This window comes from Nomascus leucogenys, chromosome 15 (assembly GCF_006542625.1).
Source record: "Nomascus leucogenys isolate Asia chromosome 15, Asia_NLE_v1, whole genome shotgun sequence".
NCBI lineage: Eukaryota > Metazoa > Chordata > Mammalia > Primates > Hylobatidae > Nomascus > Nomascus leucogenys.
In genome coordinates this window covers 17,428,599-17,453,473 of record NC_044395.1, presented here as the reverse complement: position 1 = coordinate 17,453,473, position 24,875 = coordinate 17,428,599, and the positions used below count along the sequence as shown (strand labels likewise).

The 24,875-nt window shown below is 46.4% G+C and overlaps 1 protein-coding gene across 21 annotated transcripts in view; it reads left to right on the top strand.

Moving 5' to 3' along the window:
• Nucleotides 1-24,875, top strand: part of CEP164 (centrosomal protein 164) — a 94,507-nt gene that overhangs the window by 35,997 nt on the left and 33,635 nt on the right. For 20 of the 21 annotated variants that reach the window (XM_030794782.1, XM_030794774.1, XM_030794787.1 and 17 more), the window contains 5 exons: nt 4,399-4,557; nt 4,968-5,099; nt 13,622-14,008; nt 16,556-16,636; nt 18,514-18,597. In XM_030794782.1, coding sequence (XP_030650642.1) covers nt 4,399-4,557; nt 4,968-5,099; nt 13,622-14,008; nt 16,556-16,636; nt 18,514-18,597 — 843 coding nt within the window. The remainder of the gene's footprint in view (nt 1-4,398; nt 4,558-4,967; nt 5,100-13,621; nt 14,009-16,555; nt 16,637-18,513; nt 18,598-24,875) is intronic. The other variant, XM_030794780.1, reaches the window with a different exon arrangement.

The following is a 24,875-nucleotide window of genomic DNA, read 5'->3' as shown; positions in this document are numbered from 1 at the left end:
TTATGAGAGACAGAGGCCAGAACCTTTCTCTGCCATCCAGTGAGCTGCTTCTGCTCTTTGCCTCCTAGGGTCCCCAGAAAACCACATGGATAACCTGTGTCAGACTTGTGTAGACCATATTTGTGACGTCACTCTTGAGTTCACTTCCTCCCCTACTGGGATTTATCAAATGGCTGGCCTTGCCCTATCATTCTACCTTTGTCCCTTTAAAGAGTCACCATATTCTTCATTCAGAAGTCAAGTTGGATCAGAGACCATGGGGATCAATCTGAATTTCTCCAGCTATTCTTTTGCTGTTGCCCAGCTGTGGCTTTATCCAGTTGTTCCCTCTGCTTCCTAATTGCTGGCTTGCACTGGTTCTCTGTTAGCTTTAATAACTACTGTAGCACTATAAATATCGGATAAGCTGCAGATTATCCTGCAAGTTTTAATTAGCCCAATGGCAGTAAGTCTATCTGCTCTGAAGGACAACTCCACGCATAGCCCCATACTCAGAGTTAATGGCATCTATAGAAGATGATCAGCTAGGAGCCAGGAATGTATAATTTCTCCGCTAATCGCTGATTTGGTCAAGGCCTGGGAGAACAAAGCCCTCAGCATGCTTGTCTCCCTCCCTCAAGCCCCCAGCATATTAGCAAATTAGCCATGTTAGGAGTCTGTAATTTTCCATAAATACAGTGTGGCGATAATTTTGCTTGCTGATACATGGGCTGGTTGGAAGGGCTGAAACCAGGAGGAGCATGCCTGGTTTGCCTAGTTTACCTTGAAGAAGCTTTCTGGGGCTCTTCCCCTCCCCCGGCCATTTTTTTTTTTTTTTTTAAGAGACCAGAGTTTTGCTCTGTTGTCCATGCTGGAGTTCAGTGGTGTGATCGTAGCTCACTGCAGCCTTGAGCTCCTGGGCTTAAGCAATCCTCCCGAGTAGTTGGGACTACAGATGTGTACCACCATATCCAGCTAATTAAAAATTATTTTTTTGTAGACATGGTTTGTCTTACCGTGTTGCCCAGACTGGTCTTGAACCCCTGGCCTAAAAGTGATCCTCCTGCCTTGGCTTCTGAAAGTACTGGGGTTATAGGTGTCAGGGACCATGTATGTCCTAGGCTCTTTTTTCTGCCACAGCTGGAGCTGGTATAAAGTACTGTCTTAGAGATAGCCTTGGGTTCCAGTCCCATCTCTGCCCCTCACTGGCTCTGTGACTTTGGGCAGGGTTCTTTTTTTTTTTTTGGAGACAGGATCTCACTCTGTAACGCAGGCTGGAGTGCAGTGGCATGATGTCACCTCACTGCAACCTCTATCTCCGGGGTTCAAGTGATTCTCCTGCCTTAGCCTTCTCAGTAGCTGGGATTACAGGCACCTGCCACCATGCCTGGCTAATTTTTGTATTTTAGTAGAGACAGGGTTTCACCATATTGGCCAGGCTGGTCTTGAATTCCTGACCTTAGGTAATCTGCCCGCCTCAGCCTCTCAAAGTGCTAGGATTACAGGCGTGAGCCACCACGCCCAGCCTGGGCAGAGTTCTTGACCTCACTAACCTCCGTTTGCTCATATGGGGACTGTGGATAATGGCAGAGCCAGTCTCAGGTGGTTGTGAGAGTAAAATGAGACATTGCACGGAAGGTGTTTAGCCAGTGCACTGCTGGCCAGTGTTACGATTATCAGCTCATTTTCTCCTTCACAAACATGTTCTAAAACAGGCCAGATGATTGTGGACCTGCAGAAGCTCAGGAGTGGTTCTCACCTTACTTTCCTGATGAGCACCTGATGCAGAAATGGGCCTTGCTGGGAACCCACCCACTGGTCTGGCCCCTAGGCTGAGGCTATAGGTGAGAAGATGGATCTTCTGAACCTCAGCCTGACCGCCTCTGGGTTTCATTTTCTCTTTTCAGTCTTTGTGGGATTAGGGAGGATTGGAATTTTTGTGTCATCTTAGACATTTTAAGTTTGAGAAATGAATTTTCAAGGAGTCTTTGTTTTTTTTGAGACGGAGTCTCGCTCTGTCCCCCAGGCTGGAGTGCAGTGGCGCGATCTCGGCTCACTGCAAGCTCCACCTCCTGGGTTCACGCCATTCTCCTGCCTCAGCCTCTCCGAGTAGCTGGGACTACAGGCGCCCGCCACCACGCCCGGCTAATTTTTTGTATTTTTAGTAGAGATGGGGTTTCACCGTGGTCTCGATCTCCTGACCTCGTGATCTGCCCGCCTCGGCCTCCCAAAGTGCTGGGATTACAAGCGTGAGCCACCGCGCCCGGCCTTGAAGGAGTCTTTGTAAATTGTCACCAGATTGCCATCCTTGCTTCTGATAAGCCTAGATTATTGTAATGTGAATCCCTGTGATGGTGGCAATTTTATAATGTTGGTGTAGCCCTGGGCCACTCACAAAGGCCCCTAGCACTCGCCTCCTTGAGCTTCTCTGCACACCTAGTCAGGTGGCAAGGCACACATCATCTCCATCTTGCAGATGAGTAAACTGAGAATCGGAGAGTCTGTGAGTAGCAGGAGGTCTCACGAATTCTGACTCGTAGCCTGATTTCTTTCTCCAGCCCTTGCTTGCAGGAAGGAGAACAGCGAAAAGAAGGGACCTGGTCAGCCCCACTGCTGCCCTTCGGCAAGGCTCCTTTCAGCCACCTTCCTCATCAGTGGAGAGGGGAGAGAGTCCTTCTTTAGTTGCTCATGTGTATTTTTTTGTAGTTAGTGTTGATTTTTTTTCCAGACAGGGTCATTTTTATTTTTAGAGGCAGGGTCTTGCTCTATCTCCCAGCCTGGAGTGCAGTGATTATATCTCACAGTGGTTATATCTCATATAACCTTGAACTCCTGGGCTTAATTGATCTTGCTGCCTCAGCCTCCCAAGTAGCTAGGACCACAGGCATGTGTCACCCATGTCCAGCTAGTTTTTTTTTTTTTTTTTTTTTTTTATAGATATAGGGTCTCACTGTGTTGCCTAGGCTGGTCTGAGATAGGGTCTTGTTCTGTTGCCCAGACTGGAGTACAGTGATGCCATCATAGCTCACTGTAGCCTCCAGCTCCTGGGCTCAAGCAGTCCTTCCTCCTCAGCCTCCTGAGTAGGTGGAACTACAGGTACATGCTACCCCATCTGGCTAATCTTTAAAATATTTCTGTAGAAATGGGGTCTTGCTATGTTGCCCAGGCTGGTCTTGAACTCCTGGCCTTAAATGATCTTCCCACCTTGGGCTCCCAAAGTGCTGGGATTATAGATGTGAGCCACTATGCCTTGGCCTTAGATTTTAATCAGAGTAGTGCATGTCCGTAGTTAAAAAAGTCAAATAGTACTAAAAGGCATATAAGAAAGTATTGCACTTCACTGTACAGAGCCCTCCTCAAAGGCAACCATTCTGTTGTGGTGTTTACTTCCATCTTTGTAAATAATACACTTAGACTGCTTTTTCTTGACTCATCAATTTTAAACTTTATCAGTTGAGAATTCTTCTGGTAGATGAGGATTTGTCTCTGCTTTCCCCTCCCGCATCCTTCTTATATGACTTTTTTTTTTGAGACAGAGTCTCGCTCTGTCGCGCAGGCTGGAGTGCAGTGGTGTGATTTTAGAGTCACTGCAACCTCTGCCTCCTGGGTTCAAGTGATTCTCCTGCCTCAGCCTCCTGAGTAGCTGGGATTACAGGCATGTGCCACCACGCCCGGCTAATTTTTGTATTTTTAATAGAGACAGGGTTTCACCATGTTGGCCAGGCTGGTCTTGAACTCCTGACCTCAGGTGATCCGCCCACCTCGGCCTCCCAAAGTGCTGGAATTACAGGCTTGAGCCACTGCGCCTGGCTTTTTTTTTTCTTTTTCTTTTTTTTTTTTTTTTTGAGACAGTCTTGCTCTGTTGCCTGGCTGAAGTGCAGTGGCGTGATCTCGGCTGACTGCAACCTCTGCCTCCCGGTTTCAAGTGATTCTCCTGCTTCAGCCTCCTGAGTAGCTGGGACTATAGGTGCCCGCCACCATGCCCGGCTAATTCTTGTATTTTTTAGTAGAGACAGGTTTCACCATATTGGCCAGGCTGGTCTCAAACTCCTGACCTCAGGTGATTCGCCTACCTCGGCTTCCCAAAGTGCTGGGATTACAGGCGTGAGCCACCACGCCCAGCCTCCTATGTGGCTTCTGAAAGGAGAGCAGAACCGCATGCAGCATCTGCCAGATGTAAAAGAACTGTTTACTGTGAGACAGCATGAGACTTATGAGAATCAGGAAACCAGCCTGTGATTTCTCACACAGTTGGCACAATGGTAATTTCTGGATGTTGTGTTTCATTAGCAGCCTCTGAGCGGAGGTGGTTTAAATTTGAGTGTGCAGGATTTAGATGTTTTATTTTTATATCTGTCTCCGACACTCCCAGAGCCACATGGTTTCTTGGGTTGTAACAAGATGTTTTCTGTTGCCCAGGCCCTGGGTTCCTCATTAGCCCCAGTTCATGTTCCTCTTGGGGGCCTGGCTCCTTTACGAGGTCTTGTGGATACCCCACCCTCTGCCCTTCGTGGATCTCAAAGCATGAACCTGGGGAGCTCAGTGGCGTCTGGACGTCAGCTTGGAGAACTCGTGCTGGTAAGTCCTTTCTCTTGTGTTCGGTGTCTGTAGTTCCTGTGGGGCCTCCCATGTGCCATACCAGGAACTATGGCCTAGGAGTGAGAAATAGACAGAATCGGTGGAGTCCTCAGAGTTCATAATCCAGTTGGGAAAATGTAATTCGCACCTGTATGAATGTGGACTCTGGGCTGTGGAGGATAGACCCATGCTGTAGGGACATCAGTGCTGATTTCCGAGTCTCTGCAGCCAAGGCAGTAGGAGTGGGCGAAGGGAGTCATTGGTGTGAGCTGCAGTCGCCAGGTCAGGTTCATGGACATAGTGGGACTTGATCTGGGAGACATTGACACAGAGAGTGGGGAGGAGCATTCCAAAGGTCATTCCAAAGGTCTTCCAAGTGAGTCCTTTGACTGTCCTTCTCTATTTTGAAGCCTTCACAGGGTCTCAAGACCTCTGCTTATACAAAGGGTCTCTTGGGCTCCATATATGAGGACAAGACTGCTCTCAGCCTCTTGGCTTTAGGAGAAGAAACCAATGAGGAGGATGAGGAAAGTGACAACCAGGTAATGATGAAGTCCTCTCCCTGGCCTGGAAACCCTCTGTGCTATATTTTTTCCTTTTGAAAATGTTTTTGCTGTGACAGAAAAAATATGTAACATAAAATTTGCCCTTTTAACCATTTTAAAGTTAAAATTCAGTGGTATTAATTACCTTAACAATGTGTGTGCCCAACACCACTATCCATTTCTTTTTTTTTCTGCACTCCCCCACCACCACTATTCATTTCTAGAACTTGTTCATCATCCCAAATAGAACCCGTGTACCTATTGAATAACTTCCTATTCCCTCTCCCTCCATCCCTGGAAACCTAATCTGCTTTCTGTGTCTATGAATTTACCTATTCTAGGTACTTCATGTAAGAGGAATTATACAATATTTGTCCTTTCGTGTCTGGCTTATTTCACTTAGCATAATGTTTCAGTCTTCATCTATGTTGTAGCGTGTATTAGAACTTTGGTCCTTTTTAAGGCTGAATAATATTCAATGGTATGGATGTGCCACATTTTGTTTATCTACTCATCTGTTGATGAATATATATGGGTTGTTTCCACCTTTGGCTGATCTCTGTGCTACTTTTTAAAAAAGCAAGAATTTATTTTGGCCCATAGCTTCATTTCTTGAGCAGTCTATTATGCCTTCTAGATCTGATCCAGAAAGTACAGCCAGCAGAAAGCAGCTTGGCCACTTACTTGGTGCACAGCATAGTTTGTGCTGGGTGGAGAGCCGTTTAGTGAGGCTGCCTCAGTGGTGGTCCTGCTCTGAGTCCTCTGAAGCCCTGCCTGGGCCCGCCTGCCAGCTCAGCAGTGCCCCACTTTTCCCTCTGCACACCCTTCACCCTGGGTTGACCAGTTTCTTCAGACTTACCACTTGTCATCATTTTTGTTTCTAGAGTGTCCACAGCTCAAGTGAGCCTCTTAAGAACCTATATCTGGACATTGGGGCACTGGGGGGTGACTTTGAGTACGAGGTGAGAGCCCTAATCCCTACAGGCACATGTGTCAGCCTGGCATATCCCTCCTGTTTTTATTAAGCCCTGCTACTTTGTTGTAATGCATATTTGGAAAAAGAAGCATTTTGTCCCAGTCCTTCCAGATGAGATTTCTGGGGTTTGGGGAAGGACAAGAATAAATGAATGGATTCCTGTCCCTTCCAGACCCTGCCTGTAAACAAACAAACGTCAACACTGATTGTGTTATTGTAATACCTAAAACCTCCATTGCTTTTTTTTTTTTTTTTTTTTGAGACAGGGCCTCACTCTGTTGCCCAGCTTGGAGTACAGTGGTGTGGACAGAGCTCACTGCTTTGAATTCCTGGGTTCAAGTAATCCTCTGCTTCAGCCTCCTGAGTAGTTAGGACTACAGGCATATGCACCCATGCCTGGCTACTTTTTACATTTTTTGCAGAGATGAGATCTCTCTGTTGACCAGACTGGTCTCAAACTCCCGGCCTCAAGCAGTCCTTCCATCTTGGTCTGCCAAAGTGCTGGAATTACAGGTGTGAGCCATTGTGCCCAGCCATGTGTTTTTGTATCTAGAAAGGAGCTTTCCCTGCCACGTATCCTTTGTTTAGTGTCCAGTGTATTCATTTAAATATAACATTTCTCTAAATATTCCCTAAGTATTTATACAACCAATAAATCATGAACTCAACAATTAGATTTCCCCAAATATTTAAATATTGGTTGCAGGCTCAATCAGTTAAACTTTTCACAAGTCTAATATATCAAGTTCTTTTAAATACTTTCAATACCTTAACATCAAACAAGTCACTCACACTTTATTAGAAAGATCACAAAACTGGCCAGTAAAACAGAAGTGCTTATATCCTGAATTTAAATTTGTTTTCTCATTATCCCTTATTATTTCTGACTTGTTTCTTGGAAATCACTTTACCTTAAGAGCCAAGATTAGTGTCTCAGGTCACTTGAGGTTTCAGATGTGCTGGCTGATAGCCCCTGATTTGGTACTTGAGACCTGAGTTGTGGGTGACCCAAGTCTAGCCATTGGACAAGGCTTTTTTTTTTTTTTTTTTTTCTTTGAGACTGGGCATCACTCTGTTGCCCAGGCTGGAGTACATGTCAGCCTCCCAAGTAGCTGGGACCACAGGCGCCTGCCACCACACCCGGCTATTTTTTGTAGAGATGGGGTTTTGCTATGTTTCCCAGGCTGGTCTTGAACTCCTGGGCTTAAGTGATCCACCTACCTTGGGCTCCCGAAGTGCTGGGATTGCAGGCGTGAGCCACTGTGCCTAGCCCAGGACTCTTTTTGTAGTTAGACTTTGCCTGTAACCTCAGAAACTGTTCAGCATTTTGGCTCTGCACAGTCAGATATCTTTTGATTATGACTTTACAATTTCTTGCCAAATGTGACACTTTTTTCTAAGTGTCCCATTTTTATTATCAAGCTTATATAGGTCTGCTTTGAAACTGTTCCTTCTGAGTGGGGCCTAGTCTGGAAGGATCAAATCTAAAGCCTTCAATCTGTTTAGTTCCCTGCAATGACAACTTTATTTTCTTCTCCACCACCAGTAAGACCTATATTGATCAAAGGAGATGCTCAGGCTTTGTGCCTAGAAGGTTGACCATGTATAGGACTAGGGGTGTCAGAGGACTTATTTGCTTGTGGAGGAAGAAGACAATCTCTATGAGCAAGTTGAGTCTGAGATTCTGCCCTATTCGTTTCTGTATGGCCAGGCAGCACCTAGCCCGTGCCTCTGAAACACAGGAAGCGCTTGGGTATGTTTTGTTCAACAATCGAGAGAATGAACTTGTGAATGAGTGAATGAGCCACCCCGGGACAGAGAGAGTGTCCAGGCAGGTTGTGTCGTATTTTTTTCTTCTCTTGGCTTTTCCAGTTTCTGGATAGAGTGGGTACTTGGTCCCTGCTGTCAGCTGGTGGATTGAAGATCCTGATGTGGATTGATCATGATTTACTTTGACTTTGGGCTTGTTAACATTTACTTCATAATGGATTGTAAATGTTAACAAAAAAGGCTTTTTCTTCTTTGAAAGGTGGATTTCTTTTTTTTTAGATGAAGTCTCGCTCTTGTCCCCCAGGCTGGAGTGCAATGGCGTGATCTTGGCTCACTGCAGCCTCCGCCTCCCGGGCTCAAGGAATTCTCCTGCCTCAGCCTCCCGAGTAGCTGGGATTACAGGCGCCAGCCACCATGCCTAGCTAATTTTTGTATTTTTAGTAGAGACGGGGTTTCACCATGTTGGCCAGGCTGGTCTCGAACTCCTGACCTCAGGTGATCTGCACGCCACGGCTTCCCAAGGTGCTGGGATTACAGGCATTAGCCACCGTGCCCAGCCTGAAGGGTGGATTTCTAAAAGCTTTCCTTCTGATGACTATGTGCTTCTTTGGGGGGAGTGGGGACTTTTAAACATTTTTATAACCTCTTTAGTATAAATAGGCACCCCAGTGTGATGAGGGGAAATGTCTGGAGTGGGTGGTGTTAAATACACCTCCTACCCCTGTCTCTAGCATCCCCACAGATTTAGTTCTTTTTGTCACATGGAGTGTTGGATTCCTATGTTCTAACTTAAGGCAGGAGTCAGGGCTTTTCCTGTTGGGAGTGTTAGTGGCGGGGGTAAATGGGGGGTTTCAGGACAGCCATTGCTGCCTCTGCTTGGTCCCTGCTCTTTGAAAATGGCTTTTGTCTCAGTTTAGTCTTTGGATTCTCTGAACTGCCCACCTTTCCCCACTCCTGAGTGTCCCAGACAGCCTAGGATGGAGGTGGACGTCTGAGGTTAGTTCTATCCTGTCTCACTGAGCAGTCACTTTGCTCATGATTCCATGAGAGGGCAGTAGGATGGCAAGAATGCATCTCTTCTCGTCTCCTCCCTCCTCTCCTGCTTTCCAACTTAAACCCACTTCAAGTCTATTACAGACTGAAGAGAGAGAGGTTCATGGAACCGACACGGAACAGGGCGAGCAAAAGCCAGGAGGCTGAAGGGTAGGCGAGCAGACTTTATGTGGCCATGTGGTGCTGGTGAAAAGCCCATCGGTGGATCAAAGGAGCAGGAGGGAGCCTGGGCTTAGAAATAACAGGATGATGTCAGTGCGATTGGAAAGTGCTAACAACACTGGGGAGCTGTGCAAAGAACTGAGACCAACTGGGCAGGAATAAATCTGAAAAATAAATTGGACTGATGATCAGCTTGATGGGGGTCTCTGCAGAACACGATCAATGCACAGACATGGGTTCAGCTCCTTATCCTTCATGCCCTGTCCCCTGTGCTGTGTGGATTGCAGGGGTCCTTGTCTTTGTGCTCTGGGCAGAAGAACCTCATGGCTTTTGGGGGGCATGTTAAATATTCATGAAATGATTCTTATAAGCTCTCTCCTGCTCTCTCCTCCTGCAGATGGTAAAGTCTTTTTTGAAAAAGCAGCAGAAATGTGCCTTGAGATGCTCAAGGACCTGGGACTGTGAAAGGAGACAGAAGGAATGTGAGCAGGGATGAGCTGAGGGCAAAGCTGTGTTGAGACTGAGGCCCCACCTTTGCCTGCATTTCCCACAGAGCCCAGGGCAGGAGACTGGACTTGGGTGCCCAGAGTGTATACCTGGTTGGAGCTTCAGGCCTTGGGCCAGGAGACAAGGGGGCAGGGGCCAGGTGAAGGGAGATGCTCATGGAGTTGGATGGCTTTTCCAGACACTCAGCTCATGTACATCCATTTGTGGATAATCTACAACAAATGCTTCACCTCCGTCTGCTTTCCCCACCCTTGAGGTGCTGTCCTGTGGTTGCAGTTAGTCAACATGGTGCAGAGAATGCAAGCTCATTTATTTTAATATTACCCACGTTTTACTGTTTTAGGTAAGGCAGACTAGAATGAGCCCCATCATGTGAAAATTTTCTTTTGAAGAATTTAAGCATAAGAATTGAGCTGGGCCTAAGATTATTGCAATTTGGCTATATTCTCTCATGTGTAAGAATGGGAATTCTCTCTTTTTAATTTTTTTTTATTATACTTTAAGTTTTAGGGTACATGTATACAACATGCAGATTTGTTACATATGTATACATGTGCCATGTTCGTGTGCTGCACCCATTAACTCGTCATTTAGCATTAAGTATCCTCTCTTTTTAATTTTTATTTTAAGTTCAGGGGTACCTGTGCAGGTTTGTTACGTAGGTAAACTTGTGTCATGGGGGTTTGTTGTACAGATTATTTCATCACCCAGGCATTAAGCCTAGTACCCGTTAGTTATTTTTCCTGATCCTCTCAAAGATGGGAATCTCTACCTGTGTCTTGTATTCTCTGATTTTTGATAGGTTACTTGTTTTTCCATCCTCTTGAATAGTTAATTATAGCTAACATTTGCTTAGCTATTTTTCATTTAATAAGCACTGTAATAAATATAGTCTAATCCCTATATAACCGTGTAAAGTAAATATTACATCTCCTTTTTGCAGGCTAGGAAGAGAAACCTCAGCTCCTATCTTTTTATGACACACTTATTCATATTTAACAATTTGGTCAACAAACCTTTACTAAGCACTTGTTATGTGCTAGAAACTAAGTTCTGAGGACAATAGGGAGCTAATTTGGTGACGGAAACAGATAAGGAAATCAGCAAATACAATAGCTATTAAAGTAGATGATGGGGAAGGCTCATTTCAGGTCATCTGACCCAGGGATCAAGAAAGGCATCCTGGAAGAGGTGATGCAGTGAGGACCAGGGGGAGTGTGTTGGGGTAGTATGTGTATATGTGTGTTTTAGGAATTGCATGGCAAAGTACTGAATTAGTGTGATGTTTATCCACAGGTGGGAGGAGAGAGTATCTGAGGGTTTGCCTGGAGGTGAGCCATGAGAGGCAGGCAGGAGCTGGGCCTTAAGGGCTGTGGGCCAAGTAGGAGTTTAAATTTTATCCTGAAGGCCATAGGGACTATTTATGGTCTGATACCTCCTTTGCCCTCGCATCTAAGGTGTATTGGTAGGCAGCCCTCTTAGGACCAGGTTTCACTCCCAACTTCAAGCCGGGGGGAGCCTTTCTTTAATCTTGGGATGAGCCTGGCCAGGGTGGGTTGGCCCTGCTTGCCGAATAAGGGGGTGTGGTTGGCCTGACACCCTTTGCCCACCCCAGGCAACTGCCACCTCCTTCTTGGAGTCCTTATAACCCCACAGACTGGGTATGAGCTTCTGCTGAGAATCGGCCTTTGGTTGTATAGAGATGAGAACGCCATTAGGCTCAGCCTGAAGCTGCTTCACTTGAAGAGGAGAAGTTTGTCTCCCTTCTCTTAGCCCAGTGGTCCTGGCAGATTTATTCCATGCTGGAGGTTAGGGATGCTAGGAGGGGTAGCACTGGCGGGTAACCCGCATGCATGCTGCCAAGGCGTGAGCTTCCTTTGTGCCTTCTCTACTTCCCCTTCTGCTCTTCTTTCTGGGAGAGGGTTGGGCCTGATGACAGTATCACCACTGTGTCTAGTGGCCTCTTTGCTTTGGGCAGTCAAGGCTCATAACCAAAGCCATTGGGAACATTTCACTTTTCTCAATATTAGCTCAATTCCTTGAGGGCAGGATCTATGGTTTAGCCATATTTGGATTCCCAAGGCAGTGTTTGGCACATAGAATGTGCTCAGTGAATGAATGTGTAAGTCTCATTACATAATGTAAGTTAACATTCATGGGACACTGACAGTGCACCAGTTACAATTCTGAGTTCCTTAACTCACTTGATGAGTGCTAACTCGTTTAGTCTTCCCAACAACGCTCCCTATGGGGTAAGCACTACTACATCCCAGTATTTTAGCGAAAGAAACTGAGGCACATAGAAGTAAATAATTTGCCTAAGGTCACATATCTGTAAGTGTGGAGCCAAAATTTGAGCCCGGGCAGCCTCTGTCTCCAAAGCTGAGCTCTGAATGACTCTGCTTTACTGACCTGTGTAATCGTCTCTAGGAAGCCTGGGTTAGCTTGTCACTGGGCTCTCAGGCTTGCAGGGAGAGGGTCATTTCTTTGGGCACAGCAGACACTTTAACAGAGCATCAATAAATGCCATGCTTAGGGCTTTTTCTTGGACCTCTCCACTCTCTAGTCATCATGGTCCTTGAGTCTTCAGAATAGGGAATCAGGAAGTCTTAAAAATCCCTCATCGGAAGTTATTCAGTCTGGCAGCCCAAGTATTAGCACAGATGTTTTCTAGGAGGAAGGCTTCTCAGACCAAGCTCAGCAGAGATTACTGGCTGCATTTCCAAGGGAGGGTTTTATTTTTCTCTTTTGACTGACTCTAAGGAATTTAGTGGAAGCAGCCTTGGGTTTTTACTAGTCTTTATAGTGAGGTTTGTATGTGAGGAGCAGGGCGTGGCCACTGTAGAGATGCACTGCTCAGATTTCCTTTCGAGAGACCCTGCCAAGGGGAGCTTAGCAGATTGACAGCCTCCAGCACTGCCCTTTCTATCCACCCGGCTTCATGGAAGTGTTTCCTACTGGTGATGGGCACAACAGGAGTCTGAAAGCAGAGCCATTTCTGCAGATACGGGACTCCTCTAATGGCAGCCTACTAGGCGACTCTGCTGGGCTGACCAAGACTTTTCCAGAACTAGAGAAAGTCTGGAGGCTCTGCTCACTTCCTTTATCCTTTATAGACATCTCCCTTAAATCTCTTGCACATCTAACCCTAACTTGGCATCTGCTTCTCAGAGGGACCCAAGTCGGCAGTGCTCAGTGAGGATGCTGTCTCCGAGGCTGCTGCTGATCAGCATGTACCTGGGAGGCTTTAGGGATGAAGAGCGCTCTCCTGATAATTTTTCCCCTGCTGCCTATTAAACATGAAAAGTAGAAATTTGAGACTTTGCTGCCTTTCTCTCACATGATGATCCATCATCTTCTTAAATAAATACTGGCTTTTGAGTCTGCAGTCTTATGATGTGGCTAATGGGGCTGGAGCAAGACAGATTTATTACTTGAGGGCATGATAGGTGGTGACAGAGTTGTATCGTCCAGTGTAGTGACTTCCAGGCCCACCAGTGGATGGGGATCAGCTTGGGTATATCCAAATCACTATAGAAATTCCGATTCTGTAGATCTGGGGTGGAGTCAGAATCTGTGTTTTAAAAAGCTGGGTGGGCTGGGTGCGGTGGCTCACGCCTGTAATCCCATAATCCCAGCACTTTGGGAGGCTGAGGCAGGTGGATTGCTTGAGGCCAGGAGTTTGAGACCAGCCTGGCCAACATGGCAAAACCCCATCTCTACTAAAAATACAAAAAATAGCCAGCTGTGGTGGCACACACCTGTAGTCCCAGCTACTCGGGAGGCTGAGGGACGAGAATTGCTTGAACCCAGGAGGCAGAGGTTGCAGTGAGCTGAGATCACACCACTGCACCCCAGCCTGGGCGACAGAGTGAGACTGTCTCAAAAAAATAAAAAAAAATTAAAAACTGGGTGATTGATAGCCATTGGGGCAGAACTCAGGCACTGGCCTGTGGGAGTCAGGGAATAGCATTTCCATCTTGTAGCATGTCTCAACTCCTTTTGCACATTCCTTATGTCTTCCTTTCTAACATGGTCTGTTGCTCCCTAGGAGTCTCTGAGAACAAGCCAGCCAGAGGAGAAGAAGGATGTTTCTCTGGATTCAGATGCTGCTGGTCCCCCTACTCCCTGCAAGCCCTCCAGCCCAGGTGCAGACAGCAGTCTAAGCAGTGCTGATGGCAAAAGGCAACAGGGAAGTGGGTCAAGACCTGGGCTTCCAGAAAAAGAGGAAAATGAGAAGAGTGAACCTAAGATTTTCGGGAATCTTGTGACCCCCAAGGCAGACCGTAGGGGCAGTGAGCCTGCCAAAGCCCCTGAAAAGGAAGCACCAGAGGACACAGTAGATGTAGGAGAGGAGGGTTCCTGGCGGGAAGAGGCAGCCAAGGAGCCAAAGAAGAAGGCTTCTGCTCTGAAAGAGGGCAGTTCAGATGCCAGCCAAGTAAGTCACTGTATCCCATAGGCAGGGGTCGGCTGTAGCTCTCTGCTGCTCTGTTCCGCTGTGGGCAGGGTCCTATCCCCACATCTTTATTACCGAGTCAGGAGCTTCATTTGCATGTCCCTGCACTGGGCTGTCAGCATCAGCCAGAGCCCCTAATTGTGACAAATATGCCCAGACCCAGCAGGCAGTAAAATCCGGAATGAAGCTGCAAACCTGCTGGCACTCGAAATTGAGAGCAGAAATTTGCTTTTCCATTGGCACCTTCCTGGAATGTTCGTTTTCTTTTCTCCTGCTTACATCCTCTCCTGCTTCCTACCTCCCTCTTATACTTTTTTTTTGTTGTTGTTGTTTTGAGACAGGGTCTTGCTCTGTAGCCCAGGCTGGAGTGCAGTGGCGTGACCTGGGCTCACTGCTGCCTTGACCTCCAGGGCTCAAGCAATCCTCCCACCTCGTCACAGTTCAGAGTGCTTTTTGGCAGAGCGTTACCTCAGCCTCTTGAGTAGCTGAGACCACAGGCATGTGTCACCATGCCCAGCTAATTTTGGTATTTTTTGTAGAGACAGGGTTTTGCCATGTTGCCCAGGCTGGTCTCTAACTCCTGAGCTCAAGTGATCTGCCCGCCTCATCATAATTCAGGGTATTTTTTTTTTTTTTTTTTTTTGAGACGGAGTCTCGCTCTTTCACCCAGGCTGGAGTGCAGTGGCACAATCTCGGCTCACTGCAGGCTCCGCCCCCCGGGGTTCACGCCATTCTCCTGCCTCAGCCTCCCGCGTAGCTGGGACTACAGGCACCCACCAAAACGCCCGGCTAATTTTTTGTATTTTTCGTAGAGACGGGGTTTCACCGTGTTAGCCAGGATAGTCTCGATCTCCTGACCTCGTGATCCGTCCGCCTCGGCCTCCCAAAGTGCTGGGATTACAGACAGAGTCTCACTCCTTCACCCCAGCTAGAGTGCAGTGGTACAATCTTGGCTCACTGCAACCTCAGCCTCCCAGGTTCAAGCAATTCTCATGCCTCAGCCTCCCGAGTAGCTGAGACCACAGGCATGCACCACCATGCCTGGCTAATTTTTTTACTTTTTAGTAGAGATGGGGTTTCGCCATGTTGCCTAGGCTGATCTTGAACTCCTGAGCTCAACCTCGATCTGCCCGCCTCGGCCTCCCCCAAGTGCTGGGATTACCGGCATGAACCACTGAATCTGGCTCCCCTTGTACTTCTTTTTTTTTTTTTTTGAGACGGAGTTTCACTCTTGTTGCCCAGGCTGGAGTGCAGTGACACGATCAGCTCACCACAACCTCCACCTCCCGGGTTCAAGTGATTCTCCTGCCTCAGCCTCCTGAGTAGCTGGGATTACAGGCATGCGCCACCACACCCAGCTAATTTTTTGTATTTTTAGTAGAGATGGGGTTTCTCCATGTTGGTCAGGCTGGTCTTGAACTCCCGACCTCAGGTGATCCGCCCATCGTGGCCTCCTAAAGTGCTGGGATTACAGGCGTGAGCCACTGCACCCAGCCTCCCCTTGTACTTCTTGACATCAGTTTGGGGGCAGTCATGGTTGTAGCAGTCTGGGTTTCTATAGAGAGAGAACATTGTGTGTTGTGACGAGGTGGGGGTGGTTGGGGCGGTAGGTACCACATTTGGCAGTGTTCTGCCCCAGCATAGGTAGGTTAGGTGACAAGAAGACCCTTCTCGTCCATTTTTGTGGCTCTTTCTGAACGATCCCAAGACATGGGAGTGGTTGCTTTGGCAAGACCAGGTCAATGACCAAAATGGACAGAAGTAAGCCTGAATGGGGAGATCCTTTGGCATTTTAGATTTTTCAACCCTTAGTCCTGTTCCTCCTCCAGGTAGATGGTGAGGGAATTCATTTAAAGAGCTTTTATCAGCCGGGTGCGGTGGCTCATGCCTGTAATCCCAGCACTTTGGGAGGCTGAGGCGGGTGGATCACTTGAGGTCAGGAGTTCGAGATCACTGGCCAACATGGTGAAACCTCATCTTTACTAAAAATACAAAAATTAGCTGGGCGTGGTGATGCGCACCTGTAATCCCAGCTACTCGGGAGGCTGAGGCAGGAGAATTGCTGGAATCTGGGAGGTGGAGGCTGCAGTGAGTGGAGATGGCGCCACTCCAGCCTGGGGGACAGAGCGAGACTCCGTCTCAGGAAAAAAAAAAAGAGCTTTTATCTATTTCCTGGGAAAGATGTTCTCCTTCTGTTTTTTAGGATAGCATCAGACTTTGGTACTGCCACCTTTCTAACCATCTCTGCTACTCTTGGCTCCCCTTACTCATGCAAGTCCTTGCTGATCTGATTCAGAGTGTGGTTGTGTCTACTCAGCGGGCTGCCCAGCCGCAGTGGGGTGGAGGCTGTGCACATGTCCAGAGAGAATGGCAGGGTCCACAGGCCTCCTTTAGGTTTTCAAGAAGAGTGGATTTCAGTTTGGCCTGAGCCCTATATTGGCACTATGGCCTGAACAGAATTCCCTGGGTAGGGACCATGACCCTTTGTGCTCTGCTCTGAGGGATTTCTCTGTGGGTCTGTCTCTCCAGGAACTGGAAATTAGTGAACACATGAAGGAACCACAGCTCTCAGACTCCATAGCTTCTGACCCCAAGTCCTTCCATGGCCTGGTGAGTTTGAGATGAGGGCAGTAGAGTGGTGGTGAAGAGCATAGATTTGTGAGTCTCCAGGGTTAAGTAATTTGCCTAGCATCACGCAGCTTATAAGTGGGAGAATTTCGAACTCATGCTTGAGTCTTGTCTAGCTCCAGTTTCTCAACCCATTAACTAAGGGTAATACTTCCTATTTTGTAGGTTTGTTGTGAGAAGAAAGTGAGGTAGAGAATGTAAAATGTTAGCATATAAACATTAATAATATAATTATATATATAATCATGTTAAAATGTTAGCTATTATTACTCTCACTATTGTGTGAGTTGCCTGTGTGATCATGTGAGTTACCATGAGCCTAGGAGATTAGAGACTGGTGTGTTTGTGTTTATGGGATCACTGAGCTGTGGCGAGGACACTCCCCAGGCTCAGGCCAGGAGGGATGCCGTGGCTTCATTTCTAAAGTTAAGGCTTTGTCTTGGAATGCCGGCATCCATGGTTTCTTTGTCCCAGACCTTCTACCCAGCCTGCTGTATCCTGGTTTCTTTTGCCAGGTCTGTACCTAAGGGGAATAGTTCAGGGTGCTTTTTGGCAGAGCATTACCTCTAGAAGCCATCCTCCATCTGTTTGGAGGAGGCAGATCAAAGGGAAGGGATTAGTGGGAGAGGGTCAGGGATGAACAGTAATGATATGAGGGGGTGCAGAAGAATTAGGAGGCTGTGTGTGCTCACCCCGCACTGAGCCACGGGCTTAGGAGGCAGATGGCAGCTGCATTAAGTGAACTAGAACTCAAACTGAAGGGAAAATGTCACCAAAAAAGAAGAAAAGCCCATAAGCTAGAAAGGGAAGGCAAAAAGTTGTTGTTGGCAAAAACTGTCCATGAAGAATCGTCATGTCACAGATCTCTCGGAAGCAAGGGGGCTGGCTCTTCTAAAGCAGTCACCCATGTGGAGAAATGTGCCCATCAGCATTTTTCTTCTCTGTGGAAGTAGATGGAGGAGGCTGTGGACAGCAGGACCAGACTTTGTCTGGGCGTCCCACCATTAATCAGGGCTGATGTGGCAGAACTCTCCGCATTAACATGCTGTTGGGTAGCAGTCCTTCACTTAGCCCAGCAGGGATCTTAGGCTCAGAGAGGGTGGGATCGTGGGCCTGTGGCAGCCAAAAGGACAGCAACAAACTGGCACCAGTGTGGGTACTTGCTGCCTGTCCCAAAGAGAAGCCAGTGCAGGAAGCACCACTAATTAACTCTCATTGTCCAGAGGGGAACCTGTATGGAAAGGGGATGGAACGAGCTGGAAAGAGCCCACCAAGGCTCATTTCCAAACTGCCCACAGGTTTTCTGGGGATGTTGGCATCTCTTCTCGTGCCTGGTTGGGCACCACGGAGAGGGAGAGACAGCTGGAAAGTGACATCCTTCGCAGCATGTGTCATGGAAAGAGCTTGGGCTTTGGAGTCAGTGCAGGGCCCCATCTGACCCCCAGGCCCCTTGTTTATCAGCTGTGTGACCTTGGGCGAGTTATATGTGCTCTCCAACCTGCTTCCTTATCTGTGAGATGAGGGAAAGAGTTTTAGTCTCACAGGGTTATTTTTTCCCCATAATTTTCTTGTGAAATCTTTCAAACATATGGAACAATTAAAAAAATTGTACAGTGAATACCCACATACTCACCATCTATAGGCCACAATTAACATTTTACCATACTTGCTTGACTTATCTTTCCATCGAGTCGCAGTGTTATTTTGAAGATGGAATTAGTAGATGTTGAAATGTTTGGCACAGAGCTGGACACATAATAGACATCTTTCTGGAAAGTGGAGTTGGGGTAGTGAAGAGGCCTGGTGGGTGTTGACTGTGACAGAGGCAGAGTTGACCTTTGCATCTCCACTGTCTCCAGGACTTTGGTTTTCGCAGCCGGATCTTGGAGCACCTGCTGGATGTTGATGTGCTTTCCCCAGTCCTGGATGGAGCTTGTCAGCAGGTGAGTCTTTCTGGGTGGTGGGCTGAGCTGGGGCCTCATTTTCCTTCACAACCACTTTTTCAGATGACCCAGAACTGAGCCCTGCCCATCACAGGGTGCATTTCTGTAAGTCCTCTCCCTTCTAATTCATTAAGGCATGGTCCTGACTGCCTTTCACGGGGCTTCTGACGATTCCTGCATTGTTGCTATAAATTAAAGCCCTCTTCCACCATGTATTTATCCATTTATCCACTCATTCAGCAGCTGAAGAGTGGACTGTCTGCTCATGTGCAAAGCTCTGTGTAGATTGTAGATTTCAAGGCACTTCCCATCCTGGCCCATTCATCCTCTTTACATGCCCAGCCCACCTGCTGCTCACCAGCTGGGTCTGCTGCTCACCATTGCTGGGGCACACTCTACACCTCTGCCACCCCTCTGCCTGCCACTCTGCTTTCCCATTTTTCCCAGCAAGCTCTTTTTTTTTTTTTTTTTTTTTTGAGACGGAGTCTCGCTCTGTCACCCAGGCTGGAGTGCAGTGGCGCGATCTCGACTCACTGCAAACTCCGCCTCCCGGGTTCACGCCATTCTCCTACCTCAGCCTCCCGAGTAGCTGGGACTACAGGCGCTCACCGCCACGCCTGGCTAATTTTTTTGTATTTTTAGTAGAGACGGGGTTTCACCGTGTTAGCCAGGATGGTCGCTATCTCCTGACCTCACAATCCGCCCGCCTCGGCCTCCCAAAGTGCTGGGATTACAGGCGTGAGCCACCGTGCCCGGCCCCCAGCAAGCTCTTTTTTGGTCCTGGAGGTTCACCTCTGACACCTCCTCCTCAAATGGGATGAATTGTTCCCTATCTTTGCTCCGTTTAGTCACTCTTGTTTTGTTTGATGGTTGTTTGTCTGTCTCCCCTGCCAGATGTTAGCTCTGTGTGGGCATGGATGATGACTGACCCATGTGGGGTACAAAGATGACTCAAACACAGATCCTGTCCTTAAGGAGCTTCAAGCCAAGAAGACTTTTCTTTTTCTTTGTGGATTGGTTAGAAGAGCAGTTCTGGCACATGATCTCTGCAAGTTTAAGGGAACATTGGTTCGGGCAAAATGGAAATTTGTTGGGTGAAACAAACAAGATGCTTAATATGAACCTAGCCTTGGAGCCTTTAGTGAAATGTGTGCTAGAGGCAGGCTGGAGTTTTCAGGCCAGTTGCATTTGAGCCCAACATGTTCCTCTCAGCTCTGGCTGATAAAACCTTTCTGGGCCACTGTCCAGCCACCAGGTCCTTGCTGGATCTTGGTCATCCTGTTTGCGGTGCTAAAGAGATGTGAAGGCACAGGCAAAGGAAGGTGGGATTAGTCAGGAAAGGTTTGGAGCAGGCGAATTGTGAGGCTCCTTTGGCAGTAGGTGAGTGGGAAAGTTACTGAGTCAGTGGAGTGGAGGTGGATTCCATTGTTTTTTATTTTTTATTTTTTATTTTTTATTTATTTGTTTATTTATTTTTTTAATTATAATTTAGGTTTTAGGGTACATGTGTACAATGTGCAGGTTTGTTATGTATGTATCCATGTGCCATGTTGATTTCCTGTACCCATTAACTTGTCATTTAGCATTAGGTCTATCTCCTAATGCTGTCCCTCCCCCCTCCCCCCACCCCACAACAGTCCCCGGAATGTGATGTTCCCCTTCCTGTGTCCATGAGTTCTCATTGTTCAATTCCCACCTATGAGTGAGAACATGCGGTGTTTGGTTTTTTGTCCTTGCGATAGTTTACTGAGAATGATGGTTTCCAGTTTCATCCATGTCCCTACAAAGGACACGAACTCATCATTTTTTATGGCTGCATAGTATTCCATGGTGTATATGTGCCACATTTTCTTAATCCAGTCTATTGTTGTTGGACATTTGGGTTGGTTCCAACTCTCTGCTATTGTGAATAGTGCCGCAATAAACATACGTGTGCATGTGTCTTTATAGCAGCATGATTTATAGTCCTTTGGGTATATACCCAGTAATGGGATGGCTGGGTCAAATGGTATTTCTAGTTCTAGATCCCTGAGGAATCGCCACACTGACTTCCACAATGGTTGAACTAGTTTACAGTCCCACCAACAGTGTGAAAGTGTTCCTATTTCTCCACATCCTCTCCAGCACCTGTTGTTTCCTGATTTTTTAATGATGGCCATTCTAACTGGTGTGAGATGGTATCTCACTGTGGTTTTGATTTGCATTTCTCTGATGGCCAGTGATGATGAGCATTTCTTCATGTGTTTTTTGGCTGCATAAATGTCTTCTTTTGAGAAGTGTCTGTTCATGTCCTTTGCCCACTTTTTGATGGGGTTGTTTGTTTTTTTCTTGTAAATTTGTTTGAGTTCATTGTAGATTCTGGATATTAGCCCTTTGTCAGATGAGTAGGTTGCAAAAATTTTCTCCCATTCTGTAGGTTGCCTTTTCACTCTGATGGTAGTTTCTTTTGCTGTGCAGAAGCTCTTTAGTTTAATGAGATCCCATTTGTCAATTTTGGCTTTTGTTGCCATTGCTTTTGGTGTTTTAGACATGAAGTCCTTTCCCACGCCTATGTCCTGAATGGTAATGCCTAGGTTTTCTTGTAGGATTTTAATGGTTTTAGGTCTAACATTTAAGTCTTTAATCCATCTTGAATTAATTTTTGTATAAGGTGTAAGGAAGGGATCCAGTTTCAGCTTTCTACATATGGCTAGCCAGTTTTCCCAGCACCATCTATTAAATAGGGAATCCTTTCCCCATTTCTTGTTTTTGTCAGGTTTGTCAAAGATCAGATACTTGTAGATATGCGGCATCATTTCTGAGGGCTCTGTTCTGTTCCATTGATCTATGTCTCTGTTGTGGTACCAGTACCATGCTGTTTTGGTTACTGTAGCCTTGTAGTATAGTTTGAAGTCAGGTAGTGTGATGCCTCCAGCTTTGTTCTTTTGGCTTAGGATTGACTTGGCGATGAGGGCTCTTTTTTGGTTCCATATGAACTTTAAAGTAGTTTTTTCCAATTCTGTGAAGAAAGTCATTGGTAGCTTGATGGGGATGGCATTGAATCTATAAATTACCTTGGGCAGTATGGCCATTTTCACGATATTGATTCTTCCAACCCATGAGCATGGAATGTTCTTCCATTTGTTTGTATCCTCTTTTATTTCATTGAACAGTGGTTTGTAGTTCTCCTTGAAGAGGTCCTTCACATCCCTTGTAAGTTGGATTCTTAGGTATTTTATTCTCTTTGAAGCAATTGTGAATGGGAGTTCACTCATGATTTGGCTCTCTGTTTGTCTGTTATTGGTGTACAAGAATGCTTGTGATTTTTGTACATTGATTTTGTATCCTGAGACTTTGCTGAAGTTGCTTATCAGCTTAAGGAGATTTTGGGCTGAGACAATGGGGTTTTCTAGATATACAATCATGTCATCTTCAAACAGGGACAATTTGACTTCCTCTTTTCCTGATTGAATACCCTTTATTTCCTTCCCCTGCCTGATTGCCCTGGCCAGAACTTCCAGCACTATGTTGAATAGGAGTGGTGAGAGAGGACATCCCTGTCCTGTGCCAGTTTTCAAAGAGAATGCTTCCAGTTTTTGCCCATTCAGTATGATATTGGCTGTGGGTTTGTCATAGATAGCTCTTATTATTTTGAGATACGTCCCATCAATACCTAATTTATTGAGAGTTTTTAGCATGAAGGGTTGTTGAATTTTGTCAAAGGCCTTTTCTGCATCTATTGAGATAATCATGTGATTTTTGTCTTTGGTTCTGTTTATATGCTGGATTACATTTATTGATTTGTGTATGTTGAACCAGCCTTGCATCCCAGGGATGAAGCCCACTTGATTATGGTGGATAAGCTTTTTGATGTGCTGCTGGATTCGGTTTGCCAGTATTTTATTGAGGATTTTTGCATCAATGTTCATCAAGGATATTGGTCTGAAATTCTCTTTTTTGGTTATGTCTCTGCCAGGCTTTGGTATCAGGACGATGCTGGCTTCATAAAATGTGTTAGGGGGGATTCCCTCTTTTTCTATCGATTGGAATAGTTTCAGAAGGAATGGTACCAGTTCCTCCTTGTACCTCTGGTAGAATTCAGCTGTGAATCCATCAGGTCCTGGACTCTTTTTGGTTGGTAAGCTATTGATTATTGCCACAATTTCAGAGCCTGTTACTGGTCTATTCAGAGATTCAACTTCTTCCTGATTTAGTCTTGGGGGGGTGTATTTGTCGAGGAATTTATCCATTTCTTCTAGATTTTCCAGTTTATTTGCATAGAGGTGTTTGTAGTATTCTCTGATGGTAGATTGTGTTTCTGTGGGATCAGTGGTGATATCCCCTTTTTCATTTTTTAGTGCATCTATTTGATTCTTCTCTCTTTTCTTCTTTATTAGTCTTGCTAGCGGTCAATCAATTTTGTTGATCTTTTCAAAAAACCAGCTCCATTGTTTGGGGTCCAACACCTGGCCAGTATCGGAATTACTTGGGAGCTTGAAAAAAAAAGAGATTTCTGGGTCTACCTAATACCTGATGTGGCCAGCAGCCTCTTTTTGGGCTATGCCACTTGCTGTAATGCAGTAGCAGGACCTGACTTGGTTTTGGTTCTCACGAGGTGCAGCCTCCTGAGGTGGCCATCCCTGGCAGAGGAAGCCCTAAGCCAGCGGTCCCCAACCTTTTTGGCATCAGGGACCAGTTTCTTGGAAGACAGTTTTTCCACAGATGGGGCCGGGGGTGGGGGCATTAGATTCTCACGAGGAGCACGCAACCTAGATCCCTTGCATGCACAGATCACAATAGAGTTCATGCTCCTGTCAGAACCCAGTGCCACTGCTGATCTGACAGGAGGTGGAGCTCAGGTGGTAATGTTTGCTTGCCCGCCCACTGTTCGCCCCCTGCTCTGTGGCCCGGGGCTTGGGGACCCCTCCCCTAAGCCATACCTTGTGACCTGCCTGTTGTGGTGTGGGTAACAGTGCCCAGTGTGGCTGACCAAGTAGCCAAGGCTTCGCAGGCTCAGCTTCCAGCTGTCCACCATCTCTGGGGGTGGAGGGGTCGAGATGGGGAGGTGGAGCTGGAGGAGAGAGCAGCAGCCCCTTCATGGGACTGAACTGTAGATGCCGTCTTCTGTCCTTCCTGTGCGCTCTTGCCCATTTTGCCATATTTTCCATGTCTCTCTCAAGGGCAGGACCAGGGCAGAGGGCTTAGAACTGAGCTATACTAGTTTTTGTTTATTTAAAATATTTGCAATGCAGCTTTATTGAGATAAAATTGACATACAATAAACTGCACATTTATTTGATAAGTTTTATCGTATTATATACCTTCACAGCCATCACCACAAAAAACGATTATAGTGAATTAGACGTAATACCTTTCTTTCTTTCTTTCTTTTTTTTTTTTTTTCTTTTTTTCTTTCTTTCTTTCTTTCTTTTTTTTTTGAGATGGAGTTTCCCTCTGTCACTTAGGCTGGAGTGCAGTGGCATGATCTCGGCTCACTGCAACCTCTGCCTCCTGGGTTCAAGCGATTCTCCTGTCTCAGCCTCCCCGAGTAGCTGGGACTACAGGCACCCACCACCATGCCTGACTAATTTTTTTTTTGTATTTTTAGTAGAGATGAGGTTTCCCCATGTTGGCCAGGCTGGTCTCGAACTCTTGACCTTAGGTGATCCGCCCGCCTTGGCCCCCCAAAGTGCTGGAATTACAGGCGTGAGCCACTGTGCCTGGCCGACATAATACATTTCATAATGAATTAGAAAAGTGATTATAAAATTATTTCAAATAATACAGAAGATCCAAGTTCTCAGCTTCCTGTAGCCTTACACAGGCAGGGACTATGGGTAGTTTCCATTCACATTTTTCATGTGCCTTTCCAGAAAATTTTCTATGTACATATAAGCACGTATCTATTTTCTCTGTTCTTTTTTCTTCCCATAAAAATTGGGATTGCGCTACCTAACCTGCTTGGCGATGTGCTCTTTAAATTTGAGAATAGGCCCTTGACTTATTTGAGTTATTTCCTATAGATCTACCGTATTCTTTTTGTTGGCTGCACAGTCTTCTGCTGTATGAAAACACCATGGTTTATTTAACTGAGGACTGCATCTTAAACGAAAACAAAACCCTAGAGTTAAGGAGAGGGAAATGGTATTTTAGGCCAGAGGCTTAGGGCGTGCGATTGTCTCCCCTTTCTGAAGAATGCTGACCTTGGCTGATTTCCTCATCTGCTTCCTTTGCTTCCTTTTCTGGAGCAAAAAAGTTAAGGAAGAGGACCCTCTCTATCAAGAGGACTGTCCATCCGG